Source organism: Podarcis gaigeae (assembly GCF_964106915.1).
Source record: "Podarcis gaigeae genome assembly, chromosome: 12".
In the NCBI taxonomy this organism is placed as follows: Eukaryota; Metazoa; Chordata; class Lepidosauria; order Squamata; family Lacertidae; genus Podarcis; species Podarcis gaigeae.
Window position 1 is genome coordinate 25,216,398 of NC_139688.1, and position 26,794 is coordinate 25,243,191.

Sequence of the window (26,794 nt, forward strand, 5' to 3'; positions counted from 1 at the left end):
TTCTGCCATAATTCTTTCCAGCAAAGTGGAATGCTCTTCCTATTGAAATCAGATAGGCACTTAGGATCCGATATTTAGTCACCCTCTGGAAACATTTTTGTTTCACCAAACGTTTTTGAAGAGTAGATACGTTTCAGTGTTCTTCATTTGTTCTGTGTTTCATGATACTTTAATCATATTTTTCTTGCATACTCCCATGATTGTTTTTAATGAGCTGAGAGTATATAAATATTCCTGTAAAGAAATAAAATACTAGTCCATTGACTATGCTGGTTGGGGCTGATGAGAGGATGCTATGTTGGCCACTATTATTTATCCCCAAATGCATTTTAAGAAAACAGGACTGAAACAACCCCACTTATTAGTAAAAAATGCCCTTGACAGGTTCAACAGCTTCCACCTTGAAACATCCTCATCTTGCCACAAGGATTCTGTTACTGTCTATGATGGCCTGAACATATATGCTCCGCTCCTGGGCACGTTCTGCGGTGTGGCCCTCCCACCTTCTATCAAGAGCTCCGCAAACAACTTGCTCCTGCTGTTCAGGACTGATTCCTCTGGAACAGCCAATGGATGGAGAGCATCGTTCAGAGAGACACTAGGTAAAAGGGAATTCTCCCAGCACCTTCAATGCAAGCCAGCTGCTATGAAATAGCATGAGTTACATATAGGAAATCTTTGCTACGTTTTCTTTTCTTTAGTTGCTTCATTTGTGCAAACCTAGACTGGCATATCCGTGAATGCTTAGCACCTTAGTAGACCTGAAGTACCCTTTTTTATACTCATAGTGAGAGTAAAGCATAAAGGTTTAATTTTAGTCATTCTGTCCAGCCTTACCTTCATGTGCAGCAGAATTAGGTGGTAGGTTCCTGAGCTCGTAGGGTGATCTGCCCCACACTGGGGGCAGGGGAGCACCAAATGATTGTTTATGAATGTTTTCCTATGGGGGTGAATCACACACAGGAGTGGGTTGGGCCAGAACATTTCTCCTTAATGTGCAGGTTTCTCTACCTTGCAGGGAAGCCTTTTGTTGCATGGAAAAGCACTCAGAGGTGGTACCCCCGACAGGAGTGGTCAAGCCCACTTGAGAAACTCAGCATGTGTCCACCTCATTTCAAGCTTCATGCTATAAAAACATTATAATTGTTTATTCCTAATGTTAATTAAGGGACGTGGATGGCGCTGTGGTTTAAACCACAGAGCCTAGGGCTTGCCGATCAGAAGGTCGGTGGTTCGAATCCCCGCGATGGGATGAGCTCCTGTTGCTCGGTCCCTGTTCCTGCCAACCTAGCAGTTCGAAAGCACGTCAAAGTGCAAGTAGATAAATAGGTACTGCTCTGGCAGAAAGGTAAATGGCATTTCCGTGTGCTGCTCTGGTTCGCCAGAAGCGGCTTAGTCATGCTGGCCACATGACCTGGAAGCTGTATGCCGGCTCCCTCGGCCAATAAAGCGAGATGAGCGCCGCAACCCCAGAGTTGGCCACGACTGGACCTAATGGTCAGAGGTCCCTTTACCTTTAATGTTAATTATACAGACTTTAATTCAGCCTTCCTATGACAGTTGAATAGATCAGTGATAGGCTGAAAATAGCTACCTACCTGTTGTTCTTTTGGTAATTCATTGGGGTTTTGCGGGGTGGGGTGGGTACGTGGGTGGGTAGATGGGAGTAACTCCCTTAACTTTTTGTCACTTTGTCATAAAGCATTTGTGACGTAGCAGAAATATCCTTAACACTCAGCCACTGTACACATGCACATACCACAGCTGGCAGCTGTTTTTCATTTGATACCATCTAAAACAGCGGTTCTCAACCTGTGGGTCCCCAGGTGTTGTTGGACTACAACTCCCATCATCCCTGACCACTGGTCATGCTGGCTAGGAATGATGGGAGTTGTAGTCCAACAACATCTGGGGACCCACAGGTTAAGAAACACTGATCTAAAAGGAATATAGCGATAAGGAGTATATCTGGAGTGCTACCTTCTCTATATTACAAGGTCATTGTGAAATTAAAGTGCTGCTTCCTCGTGGAGGAAGGCTGGATTCTGGATTCTCTCCCTCCCTCAAAGGTAGGTTAAAGAACTCTGCTTAAATCTAGATCAGGCTTCACCAACCTGGTGCCCTCCAGATGCGTCAGACTACAATGCCCATCAACTCCAACCAGCAGAACTGCATTGACTGTGGCTGATGGGTGTGGCAGTCCTGAACATCAGCAGGGCACTTTGGTGATGAAGGCAGATCTAAATCAAGTAAAGCCAGAAAGCTCATGGGAAATTAATCTTGTGAAAGGAGCTCCATGTCATCTGCCAGAACAGAAAGGCCAAGAGGTGTTGTATTAGTGCAGCATCCAGAGTGCAAATGTGAAACGCAATTCTTCATTAATGTTTAGCAAGTGTACACCACCCTGGCTGTGTTAGTGAAGTGAGATTGGCTAATGTGATTACTGTGTTCTGCTTAATGTTGTGGGTAGCCTTAATTAAATCTTGGAAGGAGGTGAACACAAATGGTAAACTCATTTGGAGCAATCTAAACATTCCTGATTTCCTTCCTTCAAAATCCTGCCCCTTTTCATCAATGCTTACTTATGCTTTTTGCACAAATGTCATCCAAAATAAGGTTATCTCTACTTCATCTTTTCTGGATTATTATTATTATTGATGAGCATTTTGTTGACATGAAAAGAAGCTATATGAATTAATTAGAAAAATTGAGAAGAAACACCATCATGCAATTTAATCAAAACAACTTCTTTTTATTAGGGATACTGCATCAGTAGGGTCTCATCAATACTGTAATTTAATGTGGATGGTAAGCTTCTATACCTCCATTTATTATCCATTGTCGATATGAATTCCCCTCCAGATCACTGCACTCCCATACTTTCCCCTCCTTCAATCCAGATTTTCTCTTACCAGGCATACACTGAGAAAGAGAAGGTCTGTGAAAATCCAAACCAAAGAAGGGGAAAATGTAGGAAAGCAGTGGCTTGGTGTCAGGCTCCTGGGACTTGGCTTCCTCCCCCCCCCCCTTTGGCCGTAGATAAGCAGGACAAAGCAAAAGGAGTCCCTTACCAAAGAGTCTTTAATGATCACAGCAAAAGAACAAAACATCCATTTTTGGGGAGGAAAGTGTTCCCAGTGAAGGATTCCACCCACTTCCCCCCATGTCACTTCCATCTTGCAACCTGATCTTGCAACCACCTTGTGTTTTGTGTTGCCACCTTTTCTGCTCTACATGACCTTGGACAGATAGGCTGAATGCTTTCCAGCAAGAGAGAGTCTGTTAGCCCTCTCTCTTCCTGTTCTTCTTCACTTTGCTGTTCACCCCCCCCCCCAGTTCTTCCCAACTTTTGTCTTCAAAACTATGTCCTGCTGCAAACCACTGTTCCAAATCTATACTGCTCCACTGCTCCTGGACAGTTTCAGGATCCTGGTCAGGAGCTGGGGGAGGCTTCCACCATTCCTCCTCAGAGCTGTACTCCTCAGCCTGGTCTCTGACACTTGGAAGGGAACATTGAGAAGCAGTAGTAACCAGCACTGCACAGAATGAAAACTTCATGCTTATTCATAGTAAGCAGGAAGATTTAATCCTGTGTGGTGTTGCTTCGGGGAGTTGGAAGAAGAAGAAATTGAGCACACCCACCCACCCCTACCTTCTCCTTTGAAGGCCCAGTAGTCCTTTCTTTTAGTCACCCCTTCCCTCCCTACCTTATGCCCCACCCTCTGACAGGCCAGAATTGCTCTGGGCTGCCCAGCCAATGCCCAGATCCCTCTCAATTTGGCTTGGGAATCAGCCTAAACAAGTACATAGCCCAAGTATACAGGCTGAAGTTCACTAGTTGGTTGGAGGTCTCAGTTAATTGGGCTACCCAGGATTCAGATTTGTCTGATTTCTCTACCTCTGATTTTTTTTTTAGTTTGGGTGTTTTTCATTATGGGTTTTGTTTTGTTATCCTGGCACCTTTTTAATTTTGCGGTGATGAGGGGCAAAGAGAATGTAACAAAGCATGAGCTATTGAGAAGTGATATTCTACATATGGCTCGACATGTTGGCTTAGCTCCGTACCAGAGATCTGTTTATAATCAAGTGCAAGTATTTACAGTTATCTCCAGCGGAGCTGAATGGATTGAATATCATTCATGCTTTGAATGGAGAAAAAACCTCTGCCTTAGATGTGACTCTCTCATATTTCATCCCTTCATGATTGCTGGTGCCATTCCAACCAATGTTGTGTCTGTAATTCTATCAATTCTATCAATTTGCAATTATCTTATTTGAGCCAAAAAATTGTTGCACTAATACTGCTGTCACAGCATATAAGCACTACATTTAAGCCAAAATCACACTGCTCAATATTTGGCTTCAAACCTCCTTCCATCAGTTCAAGCCAAGTCAGCAGCGAGAGATTGTCACAAGAAAGGCACATTTTTTTGCAGTGGGTTACATTAGCAGAAACATTATGTGCAAAAGACATAAGGTAATATTGTTGGTCCAGTTTGCACAGATTGGGGCTCAGAAGGAGCTCTACGCACTCTTTCAATTATTCCATTTTATAAAATTTCAAAATCCACAGTAAGGCCTTTATCCGAATAAACCAAAGTGTGTGTGGGGGGGCGCTTGTTGGTCCTCCAGGTGTGTATAATGAAAAAGCATCTGGGAGCAGGGGTGTTTAGGGATGTAGTATAATTTTGTCCACTCCACATTTTTAAGCAAACCCAACTGAATTTGCAACGCCGCCATAGTCCTCCAAGTTTTGTGATACTATTCTCAAATTTAAAAAGTACCAAAATGCATTTTAGATTGAAAGGCACACATTGATCTCAAATATGCATTTAAATGTTTGTTTTGTGATACAATACATATTTAAATACAGATTCTGATATGGAATGATTAAATGCAAATTTTCACAGTTGTTTTTTTTAAAAAAGTTTCAAATTAAAGCAGAAATGGGGCTTGAACCCATGGCACTGAGATCAAGTCTCATACTCTATTGACTGAGCAATTAGGTGTTTGCATGCAAATGTAATTGCTTCTTTTTTTTTAACATCCCAAAGACTTTAATAGAATCTAGGAATATTAGTCCTTGTGGGCTGAAGACAAAGGCATAGCTCCACCTACTGTTTTTTTTAAAAAATACAACCTTTGACATGATAAGATGTATGTTGCTTTTACTTACTTTTTATGTATTCTTTTATCATCAGCAGGCAATCACTGAACCCTTGGGTTTGTGCACTTTATTTCTCAAGACAACTACTCCTTGTTGCACTCCCCCAGCCTTCCTTTAGCACCCCGTCTGATAGACTCCCTTCTAGACTCCCTTAAATCAGCCACTAGGAGTTTTTGCCTGGTCTGCACCCTTTCCTTCCCAACTCCTGCTATTTCTGTTCCTTGCCCTCTGGGGCAAAGCTCCCCACTTCACACTGGTCCCCCTTTTGTCCCTCTTTCTTCCACCCTCCCTTTGTCTTTTTGTAAACCGCTATGAGGTTTTGTTACAAGCAAGTGGCATATAAATGTAAAATACTGTAAATATATCCGTCCAATCTCCTGCTTTCCTTCTCTCTCCTCTACTTTTCTGGCTCCCCTCTAGCCAAAGCTATTGCTTCTCTCTGCTTTCTCTCCCTCTCGGTTTGGGACTGTCCTGGAAAGTGCAGCCAGCTGTGCTCTTTCGTTATGCAGCTGGGACATTCTTTGCCTCTTATCAAATAATCAGTCCTGTTGGTAGCATTGGAGCCACCTCCTGACATATCCACTCCCACTTTCACACATTACATTGAATATAATGTGGGTAGAGTTTAAGGAAATTTTGCTTCAATCTTCTCGCATTCAGTGAATAGTATGGATAGTTTGTGTATGGAGTCTGGAAGCAATGGCAGCGTGTGAGATTCTGCTGTCCACATGTTGAACATATTGTGTGGAAAGGGCTTAGTTTAACAATACAAAAACAAAAAAGCTGTGCAAAGCATTAAAATGATGCAATTCAGCTCCCAAAAGCCCATGGTTGATAGTAAGCATGAAGACAGGAATAGGAAAAGTACAGATCAAAAAATACATAACATCCTTTAAATTACTGCCATGAAACATGCAGTAGATGACAGATCTCTCTTTTTAACAGGCCCTCAGCAAGGCTGCGGTGGTTACCTGACAAATTCAAGTGACAGCTTTGGCTCGCCAGACTCCGACATGGATGGCAAATATGACAAAGATCTTGAATGTGTGTGGGTTATAGCTGCCCCCATAAACAAGCTGATCAATCTCACCTTTAACACTTTTCAACTGGAAGCAGAATCATCTGTTCAAAACTGCCACTATGACTATGTCCAAGTAAGAAGCTTGTGTGTGGCTCTTGGGGACTTTTCCTGCCTGCCTCCCCCCTGCATTCGCTCCATAGGACACACAGACTTTCCCCCTTGGTTTTTAAGAGGGAAAAAGTGCATCCTGTGGAGCGAAAAATGTGGTATTTTCATTTGAATTAATAACAACAACAACAACAACAATTCATAGAACCCTAGAATTCTGGTCTACGATCATCTAGTTCAACACCCTGTGATTCAGGAATATGCAGCTGCCCTATATGTAGATCGAACCTGTGACCTTTGTGTTATCAGCACCGCACTCTAACCAGCTGAGCTATCAGTTGTAGTATTTATTGCATTTGTAAGACACCCTATGAGACATCAGTCACCAAACTGAACACTTGAACTCCTTCCACCAATCATTCCCATAGCTTTTAACCGTTCAGCTCACACACATATCATGCCATAGAGAAGTTATGTTTCTGTTTTCTCTTTTAGCTGTTCGATGGTAGTAATGAAAATGCTACAGTTGTTGGCAAGTTTTGTGGCTCCAGAGTTCCAGCTCCTTTTCTTTCTACTGACAACTTCTTGACCATTAAGTTTGTCACTGACATGTATGTAGAAAGAGCAGGTTTCAATGTTACCTACACTACTATGGACAGTGAGTATAATTTTCATTTTCTTCCCAGAAGATCCCGTGAAATAAGCATTCCTTTGTCTTGCACAACTCCAGGGAGGATTTCAAAACTTAAAAAATCAGCAATTATATAGCTCATGTTATCAAATTAGGAAACCAATTATAGAGAGAATCCAGCTTCCTGGAGAAGATAAGACTTGATGGAAGAGATGGTGACTGAAATGTATCTGTCTGGGTGGAGAGGATTTGGGGAGATCAGAGGGGTTAGACGGTGGGGCTTGGTTAGGACTGTTAGACCACTGATTTAGAAAACATGAACTTGCACATTGCTTCAAGTATTTTAAATAGAAAAGCAACTCCAATGTCATAGAAATATAGTATTTAAAAACCCATCATGATATAATTGATCTACGTTGAATCTGCACATTTTGTCTCTTGGCATTGAACATTTGTACCTCAATGTCTTGTTGCTTTCAAATAAATATCGCTTTAGGTCAACTTTATGATTCTGAGTTGAAGTACACAAAAAGATCTTTGCTGGATCAGTGCAATGTCCCATCTAGTCCAGCATCCTTGTTCTGTGTTTATTCGTTTAACTAAATTCATATGCCATTTTATTGCAAAATAAACCCCTGAAACAGTTCCCACAGGGGCCAGCCAGATTCCTATTGCAAGCAGGACTGGAGCGCAACACCACCTTCTCCTTGTGAGAATTGAAGCTACTGATATTCAGAGGCATCCTGCCTCAGATGCTGGAAGTTATACATAACCACCATCCCTAGTAGCTACGGATAGCCTTTTTCCTTCATGAAAGAGTGCTTATAAACCAGCAAGCTTGGCTAATCTGTGTTGCTGTTGTTTTTAACAGGACTGTGTGGAGGTGTGTTTAATGCAACTTCAACCAGCCAAACAGCGACATCGCCCTACTTTCCAGAAGCATATCCTCCCTTTACATACTGCAGATGGGTTATTGATGCTCCTCCTGAGCAACATGTGAAAATAGTGGTGCAAGAATTCCACCTCCAGTCCAGCCAGGACTGCTCTCAGAATTATGTAGAGTTCCAAGACTCACCACTGGTAAGTCAGCCAGGCCTGCTGCTAGGATCCTTGTGTGCTAAGGGTGAAGGTGGGGATCCCCAGTCTGGGTGTCAAAGGTCCATGAGATTTCCCTGCTTTCAATTCCCCTTGCCCAAATCTACACTGTCTGATACTAAATGCCAAACAAGACCCAATGCTAATTGCATGAATGGAGCTTATGTGCATATATATATATGCTATATATATATTTGCTTTCGTATATATATATATAGTATATATATATATGCTTTCGTAGATATATATATATATATATATATATATATATATATATATATACACACACTATATATATATATATATATATACTATTAACATAGTAACCCTGGTACCACCTCAGAAATTGGGTCGGGGGGGGGGGGGCGGCCTTTAGCTTTCTTTCCTTGCCTTCATTGAAATGCAAGTAGTAGCTTTGGAAAGTTGATGTTGTTAGGACCATGGCAGGGACATAAAACATGAAGTGCTCTCTCCCTAACATCCACTGCCCTTAAGCAGCTATCACAGCTACTATCTGCATAACAAAACAAAAAACAAAAACTTATGGATGTGAATTGCATTCATGCAATTAATGCCATTGAAGTCTGAAGGTTGAGAGATTGAAATCCTGGTGTCAGGCATTCCCCCCCCCCCAGGTAAGACTGTTTTTTGAAAGGGTAAAGGAAATGTATGCTTTATTATTCATGACAAACAAAGCCATTCCAAGTATAGGTTTTACATGCAGCCAATATGAAGCCAATAAGTCAGCACTAGCACATTCTAACTCATTCCAGTACAGGCTGAACCTGGAGAAGCAGCAGTAAGTAAGGAAAGCCTGAAAGGAAGCAGTTGCTTTACCAATGAGTAGTTACTAAGAGTAGTTACTAAGAGCCAGAATTAAGATTGCCAGAAGAAATATCAACAACCTCAGATATGCAGATGACACAACTTTGATGGCAGAAAGTGAGGAGGAATTAAAGAACCTCTTAATGAGGGTGAAAGAGGAGAGCGCAAAATATGGTCTGAAGCTCAACATAAAAAACAAACGAAGATCATGGCCACTGGTCCCATCACCTCCTGGCAAATAGAAGGGGAAGAAATGGAGGCAGTGAGAGATTTTACTTTCTTGGGCTCCATGAACACTGCAGATGGCGACAACAGTCACGAAATTAAAAGACGCCTGCTTCTTGGGAGAAAAGCGATGACAAACCTAGACAGCATCTTAAAAAGCAGAGATATCACCTTGCCGACAGAGATCCATATAGTTAAAGCTATGGTTTTCCCAGTAGTGATGTACGGAAGTGAGAGCTGGACCATAAAGAAGGCTGATCGCCGAAGAATTGATGCTTTTGAATTATGGTGCTGGAGGAGACTCTTGAGAGTCCCATGGTCTGCAAGAAGATCAAACCTCTCCATTCTTAAGGAAATCAGCCCTGGGTGCTCACTGGAAGGACAGATCGTGAAGCTGAGGCTCCAATACTTTGGCCACCTCATGAGAAGAGAAGACTCCTTGGAAAAGACCCTGATGTTGGGAAAGATTGAGGGCACAAGGAGAAGGGGACAACAGAGGACGAGATGGTTGGACAGTGTTCTCGAAGCTACCAGCATGAGTTTGACCTAACTGCAGGAGGCAGTGGAAGACAGGAGTGCCTGGCGTGCTCTGGTCCATGGGGTCACGAAGAGTCAGACATAACTAAACGACTAAACAACAAAGATACTAAGAGAGAAGGAATCAATGAGGAGGATCGGGTTGCCTTTAACGCCAAGAATGTCACAAGCACTGGCAACCAGATGCCTGTGTTCACATGGTACTATATCTTGCAATAGCTGTGCAAAATGTCACAAGCCACAATATGTCACAATATGTTAGGAAAGTCTCCTTCATTTCCATATGCTCTTTTTTTCTTGCCCCCCCCCCCCAAGCTTTGACTTCTTGCTTATTACATTTCAGGGCAATCCAGAACTTGCTGATCACGTCCACCGATTCTGCGGCTCTGAAAATCTTGCGATTCCTGTGTTTTATTCTTATGGGCGGACTGCTGTTGTAATTTTCAGATCAGAAGCCTATGTGGTTAATAATGGACTTAGCTTCTCTTACCTGACTTCAGGTAAAGCTTTCACCCTGCTTTTTATAGGCACCAAAAATTATTAGCATGGGGAGTGAAAATCTAAAGGTGTGAAGATATTGTAAAATGTAGAAACGATATATATTTATATTTATATTTTTGTCTCCTGCTAGGCTGCAACAGAGAATACAACCAATCATTTGGTTATCTGAAAAGCCCGGGCTGGCCTGATCCTTACCCTCACAACTTGGATTGTACTATTATTCTGCGATCCCCACTAAATCACACCATCTCTCTCTTTTTCAATTCCTTTAACCTACAACACAGTGGATGCCATGATTTCTTAGAGGTATGACAGTTATCTGCTTCACATGGTCTGCTTCACGGGGCCCCTTTCCTTAAACCAGGAACCTGATCCAGATTACCTCCTGTGTCTGCAATTTCCTTTTCAAGTAGCAGCTAGTCTAATCCTAGGTTAGATTATAGACCAGAATGGGTCACATGACACCTCCTAACTCCTGTAAAAACTTCCAAGAGGACTCTACTACTATATTCCATGTGACAAGTCTGCCTCTGTTGTCATGTCCTGGGTCTGACTCAGATACCATGCTGATCATGAGGTCAGCTTTGTGACAAAGCACTTGTAGGAATCACCCTTCTTTTTTAAAAAAAGAAAAGATTGAAGATACCTGCTAGTGTCATGACAGAGACTGTTTCCATCAAGTTACCTGTATCAGTTGCAAAGATTTTAGTTATTCATCACTGATAACATTTCATTAACAATGGCTTTGTATATTCTTCTAAAGGTCAGAAATGGTAGTGATGCAAACTCTCCACTGCTTGGCAAGTACTGTGGAAACACCCTACCCAATCCTGTATTTGCCAAAAATCATGCTATGTATCTCCGTTTCAAAAGCGACATCCTAGCTTCCAGTGAAGGTTATGAAATCACTTGGACTTCATCACCAACTGGTACTAGCAATGGTTTTCATTCTATATTTGTTTGTTTGTTTCCACTTATAACCTGCTATTTGGACTTTCAAGGCTCTCAGGGTATCTTACAAATTATTTTTTGAAACGTTAAGACTTAATTTAAACTACATTGAAGAGATTATAATGACGCCCCCTGAGTAGACTATTAAACATGGATTTCCAGTCATCTAGAACTGTATCAGATTCACCTTCCAAATAAATATGTGCTGAAATAAGAAACCTTTGACCGTTCCTGAATGGAAGGACTGGATTGGTTTAGGAGCCTTTGCTGCAGAAATAGTTTCAAGGAAAGGGAACCATTCACTCCTCCTTATCATCATCATCATCATCAAACCTTTTATTGGCATCACATACAAACATCAAAAACAAATCAATACAGAATTACCACTTCCCCAGTGGCACAAAACATTTGCTAAAAGAAAGGAGGCAGAGCAGTCTATCGTCACATCTCTAGGTCTCCAGGGAGATCAGACGTCTGCAGTGTATTTTGACAACAAAAAACCAAATAGAGATATTTAGCCACTAACTTGGTGAGCTCCTGATCACTTCCCACTAATAGAAAATGTATGACCTCCAACTCTGGTTTCCATTTGGGGATACCGAGTTGATCTAGAAATTGCTGGCGGAGATCAGCATATAGTTTACAATTATCCTTTTCCCCACATATCCAACTTGTATCAGTGAGCAATCTCGGAATAAGGCCTCTTCTGTTGATGTATAGAAGGGCTGGGGAAAGTTTGGTCTTCAAGGTGTTGGCATACAACTCCCACCAACCCTGACTATTGGACATTCTGGCTGGGACTGATGGGAGTTGGAGTCCAGCAACACCTGGAGAACTGCAGATGTTCCCCATCCCTGCCATACATCAGCAGGAGAGGTCTCATCCAGTCGTGGCTACACTCCTCGTTGGGATCCAGTTCTCCTTCCTCGGTGTCCTGCCAGTTGAAGGTTTAAAACCATCACTTTGAATTGTGTTTGCAAACAAATTTAGAGCAAGAGCAGCTATTTTAACAATCCCATTATATGCTCCTTTCAGCCAACTCCTGAGATTAAATATTGATAACACTTTGAACTAGTTGGAATTGCCAGATCACCTTCAAAGGTGAATCGCTGTACAGTGTAGTAGTGATGATAATTTATTATTTATACCCCACCCATCTGGCTGGGTTTCCCCAGCCACTCTGGGCAGCTTCCAACAGGATATTAAAAACACAGTAAAAGATCAAACATTAAAAACTTCCCTAAACAGGGCTGCCTTAGATGTCTTCTAAAAGTCAGATAGTTTATTTCTTTGACATCTGGTGGGAGGGTGTTCCACAGGGTGGGTGCCACTACCAAGAAGGCCCTCTGCCTGGTTCCCTGTAACTGCACTTCTAGCAGTGAGGGAAGGCCCTCGGCGCAGGACCGCAGTGTCCAGGCAGAACAATGGGAATGGAGACACTACTTCAGGTATACTGGGCTGAAGCCATTTAGGGCTTTAAAGGTCAGCATCAACACTTTGAATTGTGCCCCAAAACATACTGGGAGCCAATGTAGGTCTTTCAGGACCGGAGTTATGTGGTCTTGGTGGCCACTTGCAGTCACCAGTCTAGCTGCCGCATTCTGGATTACAACAACCCAATCTGGATGTTCTATACATTACAATGTTCAGGTGAGCCTCCTTCTTCAAAAGGTTTGTAACTGGCCAACAAGCCTAAGCTGGTAAAACGTGTTCCTGGCCATGGCTGCTGCCTGGGAATTCACAAGCAATGACAAGACATACTGTAACCTAAAAATTGGTATGTTGTGTTATGTTTTGTTTTGCAATTGTATTCCTACAAATCCAGGCCAGTTGGGATTTAAGAAAAAAAACAACCCACATGCAATCTTCCTCATCTAGTTTAAGCCCAATGAAGTTAGTTTTAAAATGTGGCATAACCATTGATACTTCCTCCCTTATGTCTATTGCTGAGAATGTTGTTGAGAATGCACAGTACAACAAATTATTTAGCACTAACTTTCTGTTTGTAGGATGTGGTGGTACTTTATATGGTGAGACTGGTTCATTTGCCAGCCCTGGGTACCCAGCTTCTTATCAGAATCAGACAGACTGCGAGTGGACAATTAAAGCCCCCCAAGGAAGGGCTGTTACCGTCCATTTTGCTTTCATCAGCATTGATGATCCTGGTGACTGTAGCAGCAACTATCTGAAACTTTATAATGGACCGGACAGTAGCCATGCATCTATGGGACCATATTGTGGAATGGTATGTTTTAATTTTGTACTATGCGACGTTTGCCAGTGTGGGCTCCAGCTCTGTTGTGGGTTGTGTAACATATATGGTCATTCCAACAGAGAGACTGTAGTGACACCTAGTGGAGTTTGTGCTAAAGTGTTCCTTTTATTTTAGTTTCTTCCTCTGAGCGTTTCCAAAATGAGATATAATATCTCGGTTCACAAACTCTCACCCCTTTCATGTTGTAATGCAGAGAAAGCAGTGCTGGATGAAATTATGAGATTCCTCACCTGAAGGCAGCTCAGTTATACACACACACATACAATCCTGGGAACTGTAGTTTCTCCCTCACTGAACTACACTTCCCACCACTCTAAGTAAGCTACAGTTCTTAGGATTCCTGGGTGGTGAAAATGTGCTTTAAAGGTACGGGTGTGTACACAGTCCCTGTAAGCAATGCTTGACGCAACCTAAGATATGGTTTGTCAAACATCCACACTGCATCCTGCTTCATTAGTTGTTTTGTGATGCTTTTCCAATGCTGTCACACTGTTGCCATCTGGGTCCAGGGCACTCTTGCATTATAGTGCAACAAAAGCAAGACAAAAAAACTAAATTAGAACATTTGCGGTATAAAAAGGTACAGGGACGTTTCAGCAGGAAGTCTAGGGATCTGCATTGATTGGAAAGTAAGCAGAATATCTACCCCAAAACTTTTGCAGCTGCAAGCAATATTGAAAGCAGCATCATGTATAATCGCCCCAATACCATCACAAATTCACAATAAAAAGGATGTCTGGAGGGGCCCTTAAACCAGGGTCGGTTCCAGACAACTTGTTTGTTAAACATTCACCCTGATCTGTTTCCACGAAGTTTGTGAGGCGGTTAGACAATGTCAGCTATTTATTCATTCTGATTTGTTCGGGGGAAGTTATATTATGTTCCATAAAGCAATTGTTATCCCACACTTCCAAGCATGTTTCCTCATCACTTTCCTTATTGCAAAACGTCTACTTTAGCAGGGGAGGAATTCCAAATAAACTTTTAATTGCACAATCTGAATTTGCTGGTATGTGATTTAATCCTCTGTCAAAATAAAGACAGCCTGGAACCATCCTGTGTAGCATTCTTATGGGAATGTGCTTTCTGTGAAAAGGTTCTGTAATCAGTATTATTATTATTATTATTTTTCCCCTTTTCTTCTCAGGACACCAACATTGCTCCATTTACAGCTGCATCACATGAAGTGTTTATAAAATTCCATTCAGAGTATGTAACTCTACCGTCAGGATTTAGGCTAACTTGGAGCAGCTGAAATAATGCTTCTGTGGAAAAAATACAATTATTCAGCACTTCTCTGAATTGAAGAGACTTCAAAGAATATAATTGTCTCCATAAATACAATAAAATTATTTTGGTCAATGCAGTTGTTATGTATTTTTAAAATTCAAATGATTTTGAGCTCTTTGTGATTGCTTGTAAGAATACAGTGGTACCTCTAGTTACAAACTTAATTTGTTCCAGAGGTCCGTTCTCAACCTGAAACTGTTCTTAACTGGAGGCATGCTTTCAGTAATGGGGCCTCTTGCTGCTGCTGGGCTGCCAGCACACGATTTCCGTTCTCATCCTGGGGCAAAGTTCTAAACTCGAGGTAACTCTTCCAGGTTAGTGGAGTTTGTAACCTGAAGCATTTGTAACCTGAGGTGTTTGTAACTCGTGGTACCACTGTACCTGTTTGCTATTGGGCACAAAACACTGAAAATGACTCCAAATGAGAGCTGAGTGCCCCTAAGCAAACTAGTCTCCAAAATCACTCTTCTATATAGACAATGGTAAGACTGGAGCATTGCAAAAATAACTCTTGAACTATTGGTGGAGCGGGAGACATCAACTAGCGTTCCTGCCGGATACAGAAAATCATGCTCAATTCTAAGATACGTGAATTTGTCTAAAATTCGTATCATTCATTTGGGACATTTGCACACTTTCCAAAATAAGAATGGTTGATTATATTTATAACCACAGTATTTCAGATCAAATACAATTATTAATAATAATAATAATTGTGCAGCCACCTTGGGTCCCTAAATATTGCTGGTCTACAGGCTCCATCACCCCACAACCAGCTTAGCTGATGTCCAACAACAGTGAGGAACCCAAGGTTGAAGAAGGCTGAAGTAGGTGACTTTCAAGGTCCCTTGCAACACTAAGATTCTATGACTATAAAAAGGCAGCAGCACAACATTAAAAGCCTCTTCTCTCTGGAGAGCCAGTGTGGTGTAGTGGTTAAGAGCGGCAGTCACATAATCTGGGGAACCGGGTTCGTGTCTCCGCTCCTCCACATGCAGCTGCTGGGTGACCTTGGGCCAGTCACACTTCTGTGAAGTCTCTCAGCCCCACTCACCTCACAGAGTGTTTGTTGTGGGGGAGGAAGGGAAAGGAGGTTGTTAGCCGCTTTGAGACTCTTGAAGGGGAGTGAAAGGCGGGATATCAAATCCAAACTCTTCTATCAAATCCAAATCCAAATGATGGTAGCTTCTGTGCTGTGTTACTGTCTTCTGATTTTATTGATACTGGGGTTTTAGTATGTCAGTTATTTAACTTCATTGGCTAGGACCCAAGACATTACTTTAGGTGCATGTGAACATGTACTGTAGGATTTGTTTTAACCTCCCCCCCCCCCCATTTTGAACAGCAAAGTCCCATGTGTATCAAATTTTAAAAGCTCTGAAATGTTCCCCCAGTTTCAAAAGTGGTTTCCCATGTTGAGGAAAACAAGCAAAAGCTCCTTCGGCACATGGAAACAAGTTGCACTTACACTCATTGGAACCGGGCCAAAGCCTGTAAATGGCCTTGAGTGGGTTGTAACAGAAAGGCGATTAATACATTTAATAACTAGATAAATTGAGTGGAAGTGGTGCGCATACCTCTCAAATGTGGTTTTTGACCCTAGGCAGTAAAGCTTGCTGAGTAAAATCATTTGTGGGGGTGGGGATGAGCTGCCCATTCCAAAATCCAAGGGGCATTTTGTGCTATTTCCAGCCTGACAGATATGCTATGCAAAGCCAAGCAAGAGGGCCCTGCAATGAGATCTTAAAACAAACTCTCATTGGGATACATGTGTTGGGATTGGGTATCAGTAGCCTCCTTTCCTAGTGATGTATGGAAGTGAGAGCTGGACCATAAAGAAGACTGATCACCGAAGAATTGATGCTTTTGAATTATGGTGCTGGAGGAGACTCTTGAGAGTCCCATAGACTGCAAGAAGATCAAACGTATCCATTCTTAAGGAAATCAGCCCTGAGGGCTCACTGGAAGGACAAATCGTGAAGCTGAGGCTCCAATACTTTGGCCACCTCATGAGAAGAGAAGACTCCCTGGAAAAGACCCTGATGTTGGGAAAGATGGAGGGCACAAGGAGAAGGGGACGACAGAGGACGAGATGGTTGGATAGTGTTCTCAAAGCTACAAACATGAGTCTGACCAAACTGTGGGAGGCAGTGGAAGACAGGAGTGCCTGGCATGCTCTGGTCCATGGGGTCACAAAGAGTCAGACACGACTAAACGACTAAACAACAACAGCCTCCTTTCCATTTTTATTTTTTTACTAAGTGGTGGTTTTATTTAATTAAGCATCTGTCATGCTGGGTATGCTTATGCTATGTCCTCACTTGTTTGGTTATACTGATGGTTTGAGGATGTTGATAGGAAGGGTGAATATAAGTAAACCTATGTTCCTCTCTCATGAGAGTGCCATAACTGCAGAACCATGATTGTAAGCAGTCATTGTGGAGTTGACTGGTTTCCTTCTGCTTCAGTAATGTCCGTACAGACAGCTAGAAGTGAGACATTTGCCGATTTATTTCAGCAGTGGCCTAAATTAATCATGGGAAAAGAGATTGAAAATAAAACTGCCAGTACCATAATGTCATTACACAAATCTATGGCGTGACCGCACTTGGGATACCATTTACTGTTCTGGTTGCCACACCTCAAAAGGGAAATTGCGGAGTTGGAAAAGATTCAGAAAAGGGCACCCAAAATGGAGCAACTGTCCTGGGATGAAAGCTTTCGATGTTTGGTGCTTTTAAATCCTTAAGGCATTTTGGGGAGTGGGGCAGATGAGTGAGGGGCATGGCAGAAGTGGTGTGTGTGTGTGTGTGTGTGTAAATACACACACACACACACACACACATTATGGAGAAAATAACCTTTTTTTCCTGTCAAACGTCTAGACACTTGGGTCACCCTATGAAGCGAACACTGGGAAGATCCAAGATGGACAAAAGCAATGACTTCACATCACATAAACAAAAAACAAAAAAAAATCAGCTGCAAGATGTGCTGATGACCACCAACTTGGGCAGCTTTAAAGAGAAATTAAATCTGTGGAGGTTAAGGCTATCAGTGGCCAGTAGTCGCGATGACCATGCTACCTCCAAAGCTGGAGGCAGTTGTTGACATCCGTTTGTCTCGGGAGACAACGGGAGAGTACGCCTTCAGGGGTGAAGCCAAACCCCTGGACAGTCGCAGCGCCCGCTGTGGCGGGACGCCTCTTAATACCAATTGCTGAGGGGGGGGACAGAAGTGGGGAGCGCTCTGCTGCGCCCACGACCTGCCTGACCACCTGCGCCCCACGGGCACCTGCTTGGCCACTGCGCGAACAGGATGTCAGGTCAGCTGGACCTTCTCCTCTGATGCCCCTGGGATCTTCCCGCGTCCTTCATTTCCAGAGCTCCGCCTTAAGTGTTTTCCTTTGATTCCTCTTTCCACCCCCTATTGGCCTGCGCGTCCTTCCTCCCCGCACATTCCAAGCAGAAAAGGTCTCTGTGCAAAAGATGCGTTTCAGCATGCGGCTGCCCGAACGCAAAAAGAAAAGCGGGGAAGGAAGAACACACTCCGCGAAAGTTCCCAACTACTTCCTCCAATGCTACCGCCCGTGCGCCTCCATAGCCTCGGGCCCGCCGCCTATTGGCTCGCTCCTGGGTCCTCCCGTCCAATGGCGGCTGGGCGAAGGCGGAGCTGCTTCTCGGGTTGGGCAGCCGCCGGCTGCGCATTCCGAGCGTCGGGCGGAGCCGCTGCTCCCCGGAGCGTTTCGCCTTACTTGGAGCGGCGCGCGCCGGGCTTCCCTCGCCCTCCCCGCCGGGCGCCTGCGCACTGAGAAGGGAGGCACTTGCCCTGGGAGCCGACGGGCGGGCGGGACGGAGGCGGTGCCTCAGAGCAGGGCGTGTGCCGTGAAGCGGGGAGCCCGGCCGACCGGAGTTGAGCAGCCAGCAGCGCCCCGGTCCCGTCCCGTCGGTGAGTTGCTGCGTCGCCCCCCCCGGCCGAAACCCGAGAGCTCCAGCGGGGCCTGCCCGGCTTTCGGACTTGGACGACGAGTCGGAGCCCCTCGGCCCCCTTCCTTTCCCTGGTCGTGTGAACCGACAGCCTCCTGAACCCAGGAAGGACTCGCCCCTTCTCCTCCTGCTCCCGAGGCGGCGTCGCTCTTTCCCCGGTCGAGGCTCCGGTGGGCGGGCAGCAGCCCTCCAGTGAAGCTTCCTGCGTTTCTGCAGAGAGTGCCATGGGAAGCAAAAAGAAGAACCCCGAGGTTCTTGGTTCTTCAACAGGGGTGGGGATCTGTGGGCCAGATCCCAGCCAGTGGTCAAGGGTGATGGGTTCCCCATCTCTGCTCTGAAACGCTGCAGGGGATAACACCCAAAGTGTACACGAATAGTTGAGTTATTTACTTTTGTTCCCTGATTTGCATTGAAGTGTCCCATGAATACAGCTGCACACACCAGCGCTGGGTTTTGGTTGGTACAAAATAGTAATACAGTGGTAACTCGGGTTACAGATGCCTCAGGTTACAGGCTGTGCTAACCCAGAAAAAGTACCTTGTGTTAAGAACTTTGCTTCAGGATGAGAACAGAAATCGTGCTCCGGCGTGGCAGCAGCGGGAGGCCCCATTAGCTAAAGTGGTACCTCAGGTTAAGAACAGTTTCAGGTTAAGAACAGACCTCCAGAAGAATTAAGTTATTAACCCGAGGTACCACTGTAATAATAATAATAATACCCAGTGCTTTTTTCTGGGGGACATGGGGACGCATACCCCTAAACATTTTGTGAATCTTTGTACTTTTGTCCATTTACTGTATTTTTCTCGATTTGAACGATAAAATGGTGGTTTTCTAGAGTCAAAATGAGAGTACCCCTAAACATGTTTTTAGAAAAAAGCACTGATAATACCTACGTTTTGATGCGTACCCACTAACAAGATCCATTAACAAAAAGTAACTGGACCAAAAGGAATTATTGTGAAAATCCAATATTTAGGGAAGTGCCAAATTTTTGTCCTTGCTCAGGGCACCATATTACCAGTCTGCCCCTGCACACACGGTAGCTGAGTGTACACTTCCCTAAGCAAATGCTTGTGCATTTATGGAGACAACTTGTTCCTATTTCCAGCTTCATGTGTGAGCAAACTGACTGTCTTGTTCTTTGCAGAGTTAAGAGGCAGTTGCTAGAACTTCTTACTTCTGAGCCCAGTCATTCAAGGTTTTATGAGAGCCTTTCCCCCTTGACTGTTCCACCTGTCAGGGGCAGGGAAATGATAGGAAGGACTATCCTTGAGGTAACTAGGATGCTGGTGGGTGTAGGGCGTTTTGAATCTACCCCACCAGTTTTGTGTGATCTGTGTTAGCTGCCAGTTAGTTTCTGAGCTCAACACAAGGTACTAGTGTTCATCTTTAAAGCCTTCTCTTATCATTTTCTGGGTGGCCACTTTGAGAACAGGATGCTGGGCTAGATGAGCCATTAACTTGTTCCCCCAGGCTCTCAAGTTCTTATTCCTCAACAGGATGAGGCACCTTTGTCAGTGACCACAGGTAGGACTTCTTCTGTAGTGGCACCCATCCTGAGGAATTCCAAGTGCCAGGCCTTCCCACTTTTAGACAGCTAATGAAGACGTGGTTGTTTACTGAATATTTTTGACAGAATATTTCCTCTTGCTGGTGTTCTGGAGTTCTGACACCTGCTTTATCACTGTCTGGTCTGACTTTTTATGCAAATAGTTTGATTTATGATTCCATTGAACTATGCATGGTTTTGTGTTGCTGTTGTCCCTTTTTTATTAGCTGGCAGGATTTTCTTTTGATAAATAGTTGGCATGTAAGTTTTTAAAACAATTTCCACCTTGATATAAGCTATGCGTAGCTTACGGGCTTGACAGTTGGTGTAAACAGTACACTTTGCCTGGTTGAGCATTGCTGTCCCAATAACTTCTGGACAGCACCAGGTTGGGGAAAGCTACTCTGTGTGATTAGAATGCTTGTGTGAGCAGCATTTCTATCTCTCAGATGGGCTACTGTATTGACTTATTTGGGGCAGTAAAATATACCTGCCTCTTACTGTCTTATATCACTTTCCCATATCTGTCATTCATTCCTGTTCCACTTTGTCTCTCTGTTCTGGTTCCAGCTTAACCATGTCCAAATCACTGAAAAAAATTGTGGAGGAGAGTAGGGAGAAGAACATATTGGAGGTGGACATGTGTGATCGAGGGATCTCTAGCATGCTAGACATATCTGGCCTGTGTAAGTATTTCTCTTCTCCCTGCTTGCCCCCATCATGGCTTTCTTGCACTTCCAAGCATAAGGTTGCTTCTATATTCTTGGGTCTGAACACATGTCACAACCACAGAAAAAGCTGAAGGGCGCATTACTGCAAGAGCCATATATCACCATATATCTTTGGAGAGAAAGATGTTTTTGAAGTCCTCTCAGTTGACAAAACTGAAATCAGAGCCCAGAAACGCTTTTGGGGTGTTATCATCTGAAGATTTCCTGAAAAGGGGCAGCTGTACATTAAATGTAATGTGTGGAGATCTGATTCACACATAAGTTTGTCCAGATAAATACAGTGGTACGTCGGGTTACATACGCTTCAGGTTACATACGCTTCAGGTTACAGACTCCGCTAACCCAGAAGTAGTGCTTCAGGTTAAGAAATTTGCTTCAGGATAAGAACAGAAATCGTGCTGTGGCGGCAGCAGGAGGTCCCATTAGCTAAAGTGGTGCTTCAGGTTAAAAACAGTTTCAGGTTAAGAATGGACCTCCGGAACAAATTAAGTACTTAACCTGAGGTACCACTGTACTCTGTATGCCCTAGAGCAGTGGTGAAACGCTGGCTCACATGTCTGCCATACTGTTCAAACCAAATAATACTCCATGGACTTGTATATACATTTAGAACTGTTATTTCCCATGTTGCATCCAGCATTAATTATATTCACAGTGGGTTTTTTTTTAATAAAAAAATCCTAGAACAAATATTTATTATTTATGTCACTTAGGAAAATAGCTCAAGAGTCTGTAGATACCCAATATATTGGGTTATGGTCTAAACTGGCATTTGAAACCCCAACGTTTCTGAAGGTAAGCCAATCTGTGTCTGGTTAATGCCTTGGTGGTACATAGATGCCAACCTAGGCTCAATGGGACAGAAATGTAAGAAAATTAATACAGTGAGAGCCTGAATACTTAAAGAGCGTTTAGGTGACTTTACAGAATTGTGAGATCTGAAGGACTGGAGGATAAATTAAATTACAGAACCCTCGGCTTCAAGCTTTCTTGTTTTTCATGAGTTGAACACCCACTTGATTATCTGTTGCTAGTTTCTGAAGCAACCATTGGAAGATTATCAGGAAGTAAGAAGCTGGGGTTTATTTAAAAGAGCTTTCGCACAAACTGTAAAGGGTCGTTCTCAGGGCAAGAACGTGTCAATTTCTCGAAGCAAATAACTTCATATTTTGGAAAACTCTTCTTCTGGTGACATGGATTAAAAAGACTGTAAGAAAGATCATATCGGCTGAGACCTTTCCTTAATCTTCTTGTATGATATGTTCTCTGAAGCGAATATAAATTAGTAATGGTTTTGCTGGCAGTAAAGAAATCTGGAGCAACGGAAGTCTCTCTTTTGTGTCTTAGCGACCTCTCCCCTGAATCTTCCGAGACAGGCGGGTGCTCAGTCTATGCTAATTATCTCGTAAATAATTCAGATATGCTGTAACAGGTTTCTTTTTCACGATGTGACATTAGATAAGTAGCAACACCTGTCTCAAGAGTTCCCTTTGTCTGAAACATTAAATTATCCCATCAGAAATTATCATATTGCTTAATAATGTCAAAGATATTTAAGTTATTTATTGGTTTGTAGCTAGGCAGCTTATTAGGCAGATGCTACACTTCAGCTCCCATTGTGGCATTTGGTTAATTAGGCAGTAGTACTTGCTAATGTCTAGGCCACATGGGGAAAGCGTTAACTCTTTCGGACAGGAGAAAATGAACATTTGTCATTGGAAATGTCCCATCTATATGCCAGAAGAGGGTTTCTTTTTTTTAAAAAAAGGCCGTGTACCTGAACACACAGGGTGTACAGTTAGGGACAAGTGCCCCTTGCCCTCTGGTAAGCATGGTAACTGACCATAGGCGCCGACTCCATGGGGCCTGAGGGGGCCCGAGCCCCCTCAAAAATTCGTTTGGGGGGCTCCGCCCCCCCAATAATTTAAGAAAATTATATTACTGCTGCGAAGAGGCGGGAGGGAGAGGAGGCCCCTTGGGAGGAGCGGGCAGGTGCTGGGGCGGCAGCGCCGGGCGGGGGCCGAGGGGTGGGCGCCCCCCTGCGCGGGCATCGCCTCGCCGCCGCCGCGGGTTTGGCTGGGCCGCCGGCCGAGGGGAAGCGCCAAACAAGGCCAGGATCCAGGCCCGCCCCACTCTCCTTATTTGGTGCCCGGTTCCGGCTCCCGGGTGGCCTCCTCCCACCTGCTCTCGCTACCAGTGGAAAGAGAGACGGAGGTGCTGCGGAACCCGCAGCCTTTGCAGGCGCCGCCCGGCCGGGGGAGGGGAGCGCGGAGGAGCCCCGCGGGCCTGGGCCCGGCCAGCCGAGCCCTCCCGAATTGCGCCCCGCAGCCAGGATCTTGTGGTGAGGACCTCGGTATGGGCCCCCCCAATATTTTTTATAAGTCGGCGCCCCTGCAACTGACACCACATGAATTTCCACTGCAGTTCTCAAGCAGCTTAAGAAATCGGTGTTACAAAACCATACCACCTTGTACTAAGCATTGGGAGAAGCACCTACTGTTTCTTATTTCCTCAGTATCCCCATAAATGAGAGAAGACCCTGTCTTTTGCTCAAATTCCCTGTGCACAGGAGGTTTGAGAATAATATTGGTTGCAACCAAAAATAGAAATCTTGGCTGCAATGCCAAACCCAACATTTGTGGACCCCTGGCAAAATTTATTTGTCCTCAGGAAGGTGGGCGTTTGGCGAGTAAAAGCGTCTTCTATAAAATGTCATTTCTCCCTTGAAAATTAAAAGGCCGGAAGTATCTGACTGCAGTCCTATACATGTCTACTTTGGAAGTAAGTCCCATTGGGTGCACAATGGTTATGTTCTACCTCTGCTTTTGGTACACCCCTGAAAACCAGTTGCTGAGAATCACAAGTGTGGTTACAGTGCTGTTGTGCTCAGTTCCTGCTTGTGTGTTTCCCACAGGCATCTGATTGGCCACTGTGAGAACAGGATGCTGGACCACGTGGGCCATTGGCCTCATGATCCAGAATAATCTTATGTTCATATGTTATTTTTTTCTGCCTGCCCTAGATTCTTTTCTCCTGTAAGCTACCTTCTTGAATGTGATGGGCGTTAATCTAGGTGTAAGGCCCACTGAATTCACTAAGGCTTACTTCTAAGTAGACATGGTTAGGATCGTGCTGCTTGCCTGCAATCCTGTGCACATTTACTTGAGTTTAAGTCCTACTGAGCTCACTGGGGTTTGCATGTCTGAATAAACATGCATTGGCTAGCACTCTTAGAATGTCTGTAAGTTACACTTAGCCATTCTTCACTGGCCCTGTACATAAATCACCAGGTAATATTTTCAGCTCCCTAGGTAAAGAAGTTATTTTCAAATTATGACGAGTTGGCATAAACTTCAAACCCCTTTCAAGATCTGTAATAATGTCAACTTTCTATTTTTTTCTGTCTTCTTTGTTTTCGTGAGTCTTACGATGGCAGCATAAGGAATCTTCTGAAATCATCTACTTTCTAAAGCATTGAAAAAAATGAAGCTAGGATGCCATCTTATGGATCTGGTGACATAGTTTAGCACAGTCCTTTCTTTAAGGGTTTTGCTGTCAAATATCTTCAGTGACATTCCCCCCCCCCCAACTCTCAAAACTGCCTGTCATTACGCTATGTTTAGTTACAGCAATTAATCACAAAGAAATTGTCAGTTACCAAGAGAATACGTTTCCTGTAGGATATGAATTGTGACAATGCGGTAATCTTCCCCTTCGTAATAATTTTGTCGAGTTGCCAGTCTAGTTCTGTTTTAATGTAATCTCTAGTCCAAAGGGCCATCTTTTGTAACCTGTTAGGCTATACCTTACTAGGAAGGTATGCGGGTATTTATTTAGATGCATTCCTGCTGAAGTTTGTCTCTTCTTCTTCCCCAATGCAATTTTGCCCTGTTTATACTTTTATTGTCTCTCTTCATTTACAGTCACTCTGTCCCATATCACACAGCTGGTCCTCAGTCACAACAAGCTGACAAGTAAGTACATTTCTATTCCTAAGTATTTTATTTCTTGCCTAAGCACAAATGAACTTGTCTACTGATTCCTTAGATTGCAAGGCCAGTGGCTGTGGTTCATTTTGGGAGAGGGCTGCCGTACGGTCAAGTGGTGCTTCTTGTCCTTCTAGAACCAGCTGCCAAGTCCCTGGTCAAAATTCTGGGCCAAATATATGAAGGGCCAACATATGAAGTGTTATGGTCGATGCATAGTGTGGTTCCCCCCCCCCTTTAAATGCGGGTCTGGGTGAGAGGGTTCCTGGTTGTCACCAGCTTGTCTGGATGAAGTATGGAGAGGGTTGGTGTGTGTGCATCAAACTAACCTTCCTCCGAAGCAAACATTAGATCTAAATCTATCTGCTATTGCCTCTGACCCTGCTAACTACTGGCCCCCAAAAGGAAATATGGCCCTTGGGCTGAAAGGTAATCTCCACCCCTGCCATAACCTTGTGTTTTAAGATGGTGAACCTTCTGAGAGGTCTGCTCCACTTCCCTGGTGGGGCGGTTTTGCAGACTGGCATCTGAGCCCCCCAGTGACCCAGATTGGGGGCAGAGGGATGCCGCCCACGTCACCGAGAGTCCTGCCGCGTCACACGCCCCCTGGCCGACCAGTCGGGCAGACGGGGGCGTGGCCACATGAGATTTAAACCATGGCGCGGCCGGGGGGTGGCCTCCTTCATCTTAAGAACCTTCTGAGAGCTCTTATTGGAACTCCCTGTACCATTGATAGGGATAGAGCTTTCTCATTAGTCGCATCCCAGCCACTGTTGGCCCACCATGCCTCATTTGCCACTTCTACCCTCTTTTAGAAAATTTGTGGAAACTTTTCTCTGTGGGATGGCTTCCTCCCCCCAAAAATTGATTGAGTTTCCTTGATCTTGAGTTTACACCCACACTTCATTGGAATGATCCTATACCATAAAACTCTACTCCTATATATTATAACAGCTGGTGAGAATCTTGTATGCACATCCTAGGGAAGCTCTCAGAAAACTCATAAAATACATCTTTTTTTGGAAACTCTGGGAACAACTAAATATTGTTAAGTTAGCAGCTATGTTTAAAGAGAGAGATTGAGAGTTATCAGAGGTTGGAGTTCAGTTACTCCATATATGAAGGAAGAACTGGGAATTTTCGAGACAAGGAATAAATGGTATGTATTTATAGGCTCAAATAATTCTTCTATGAATGGAGAGCAAGCAGAGTCACTTTTTAGAAGGAAGAATAAGAAGTTAGTCATCATTTTTTTTAAAAATCCATTTATTTGTTTAAGAAATTGTATTAAATTTTAAAAGATACTTTGTACCCTATTTTACATCTATGTTGTTTATTTTTAACATATAGATCAATATTTGCACTGTAAATTATAATGTATAATGAAAATTTACAAATAAAGGGGTTTTTTAAACAAAAAATATAACCAACATAAAACAAATCAGGCTAAAGCAAACCATGTTAAGAATTACTATGAAAGTACTGCTGAAATAGGTCTTAATAATGCAGTAGGCAGTGAACTAAAGTAGTGCTAATACAATTTTTTAATGCAGTTTCTTTTAAAAAAACAAAACATGTATTTGTATTTAATTTTAAATTGTGGTTTGGAAACTTCTACCCCTTGTAAGGCACCAAGCAAATTGCTGGAGGTTGGGGTAGAGGTTGAATAAATAAAAATAAATGCCTATTCCCTACCAACCTCTCCTAAAAGACTGAATCTCACTTTTATTATTTGTCACTTTGGACACTCTTGACCTAATCCCTTAAGAAGATACAATTAATTGTCTGAGTAGATAGTCCTCAAAATGACTTGGAGAAAACAGTGTTGATGACACTTGATATGCCCCACTAAGGTCATATTAGCATCTCTTACTGGTTTTCTGGCATATAAATGAGTGTGCCTGCTTTGCTGTTCT

The 26,794-nt window shown here is 43.5% G+C and overlaps 2 protein-coding genes across 3 annotated transcripts in view; both read left to right on the forward strand.

Annotated features, from left to right (window-relative positions):
• The window catches only part of CUBN (cubilin), a 130,342-nt gene extending 115,640 nt beyond the window's left edge, over positions 1-14,702 (forward strand). For both annotated transcript variants that reach the window (XM_083704489.1, XM_083704490.1), the window contains 9 exons: positions 385-602; positions 6,113-6,321; positions 6,792-6,954; positions 7,799-8,007; positions 9,953-10,109; positions 10,241-10,416; positions 10,874-11,039; positions 13,071-13,306; positions 14,484-14,702. In XM_083704489.1, coding sequence (XP_083560615.1) covers positions 385-602; positions 6,113-6,321; positions 6,792-6,954; positions 7,799-8,007; positions 9,953-10,109; positions 10,241-10,416; positions 10,874-11,039; positions 13,071-13,306; positions 14,484-14,591 — 1,642 coding nt within the window. In that variant the 3' untranslated portion in view covers positions 14,592-14,702. The remainder of the gene's footprint in view (positions 1-384; positions 603-6,112; positions 6,322-6,791; positions 6,955-7,798; positions 8,008-9,952; positions 10,110-10,240; positions 10,417-10,873; positions 11,040-13,070; positions 13,307-14,483) is intronic.
• A 3,605-nt stretch (positions 14,703-18,307) lies between these two features.
• The window catches only part of RSU1 (Ras suppressor protein 1), a 30,251-nt gene continuing 21,764 nt past the window's right edge, over positions 18,308-26,794 (forward strand). Inside the window, exons 1-3 of the mRNA XM_083705146.1 lie at positions 18,308-18,574; positions 20,732-20,847; positions 24,816-24,866. Of these exons, the coding sequence (XP_083561272.1) occupies positions 20,739-20,847; positions 24,816-24,866 (160 nt within the window). The 5' untranslated portion in view covers positions 18,308-18,574; positions 20,732-20,738. The remainder of the gene's footprint in view (positions 18,575-20,731; positions 20,848-24,815; positions 24,867-26,794) is intronic.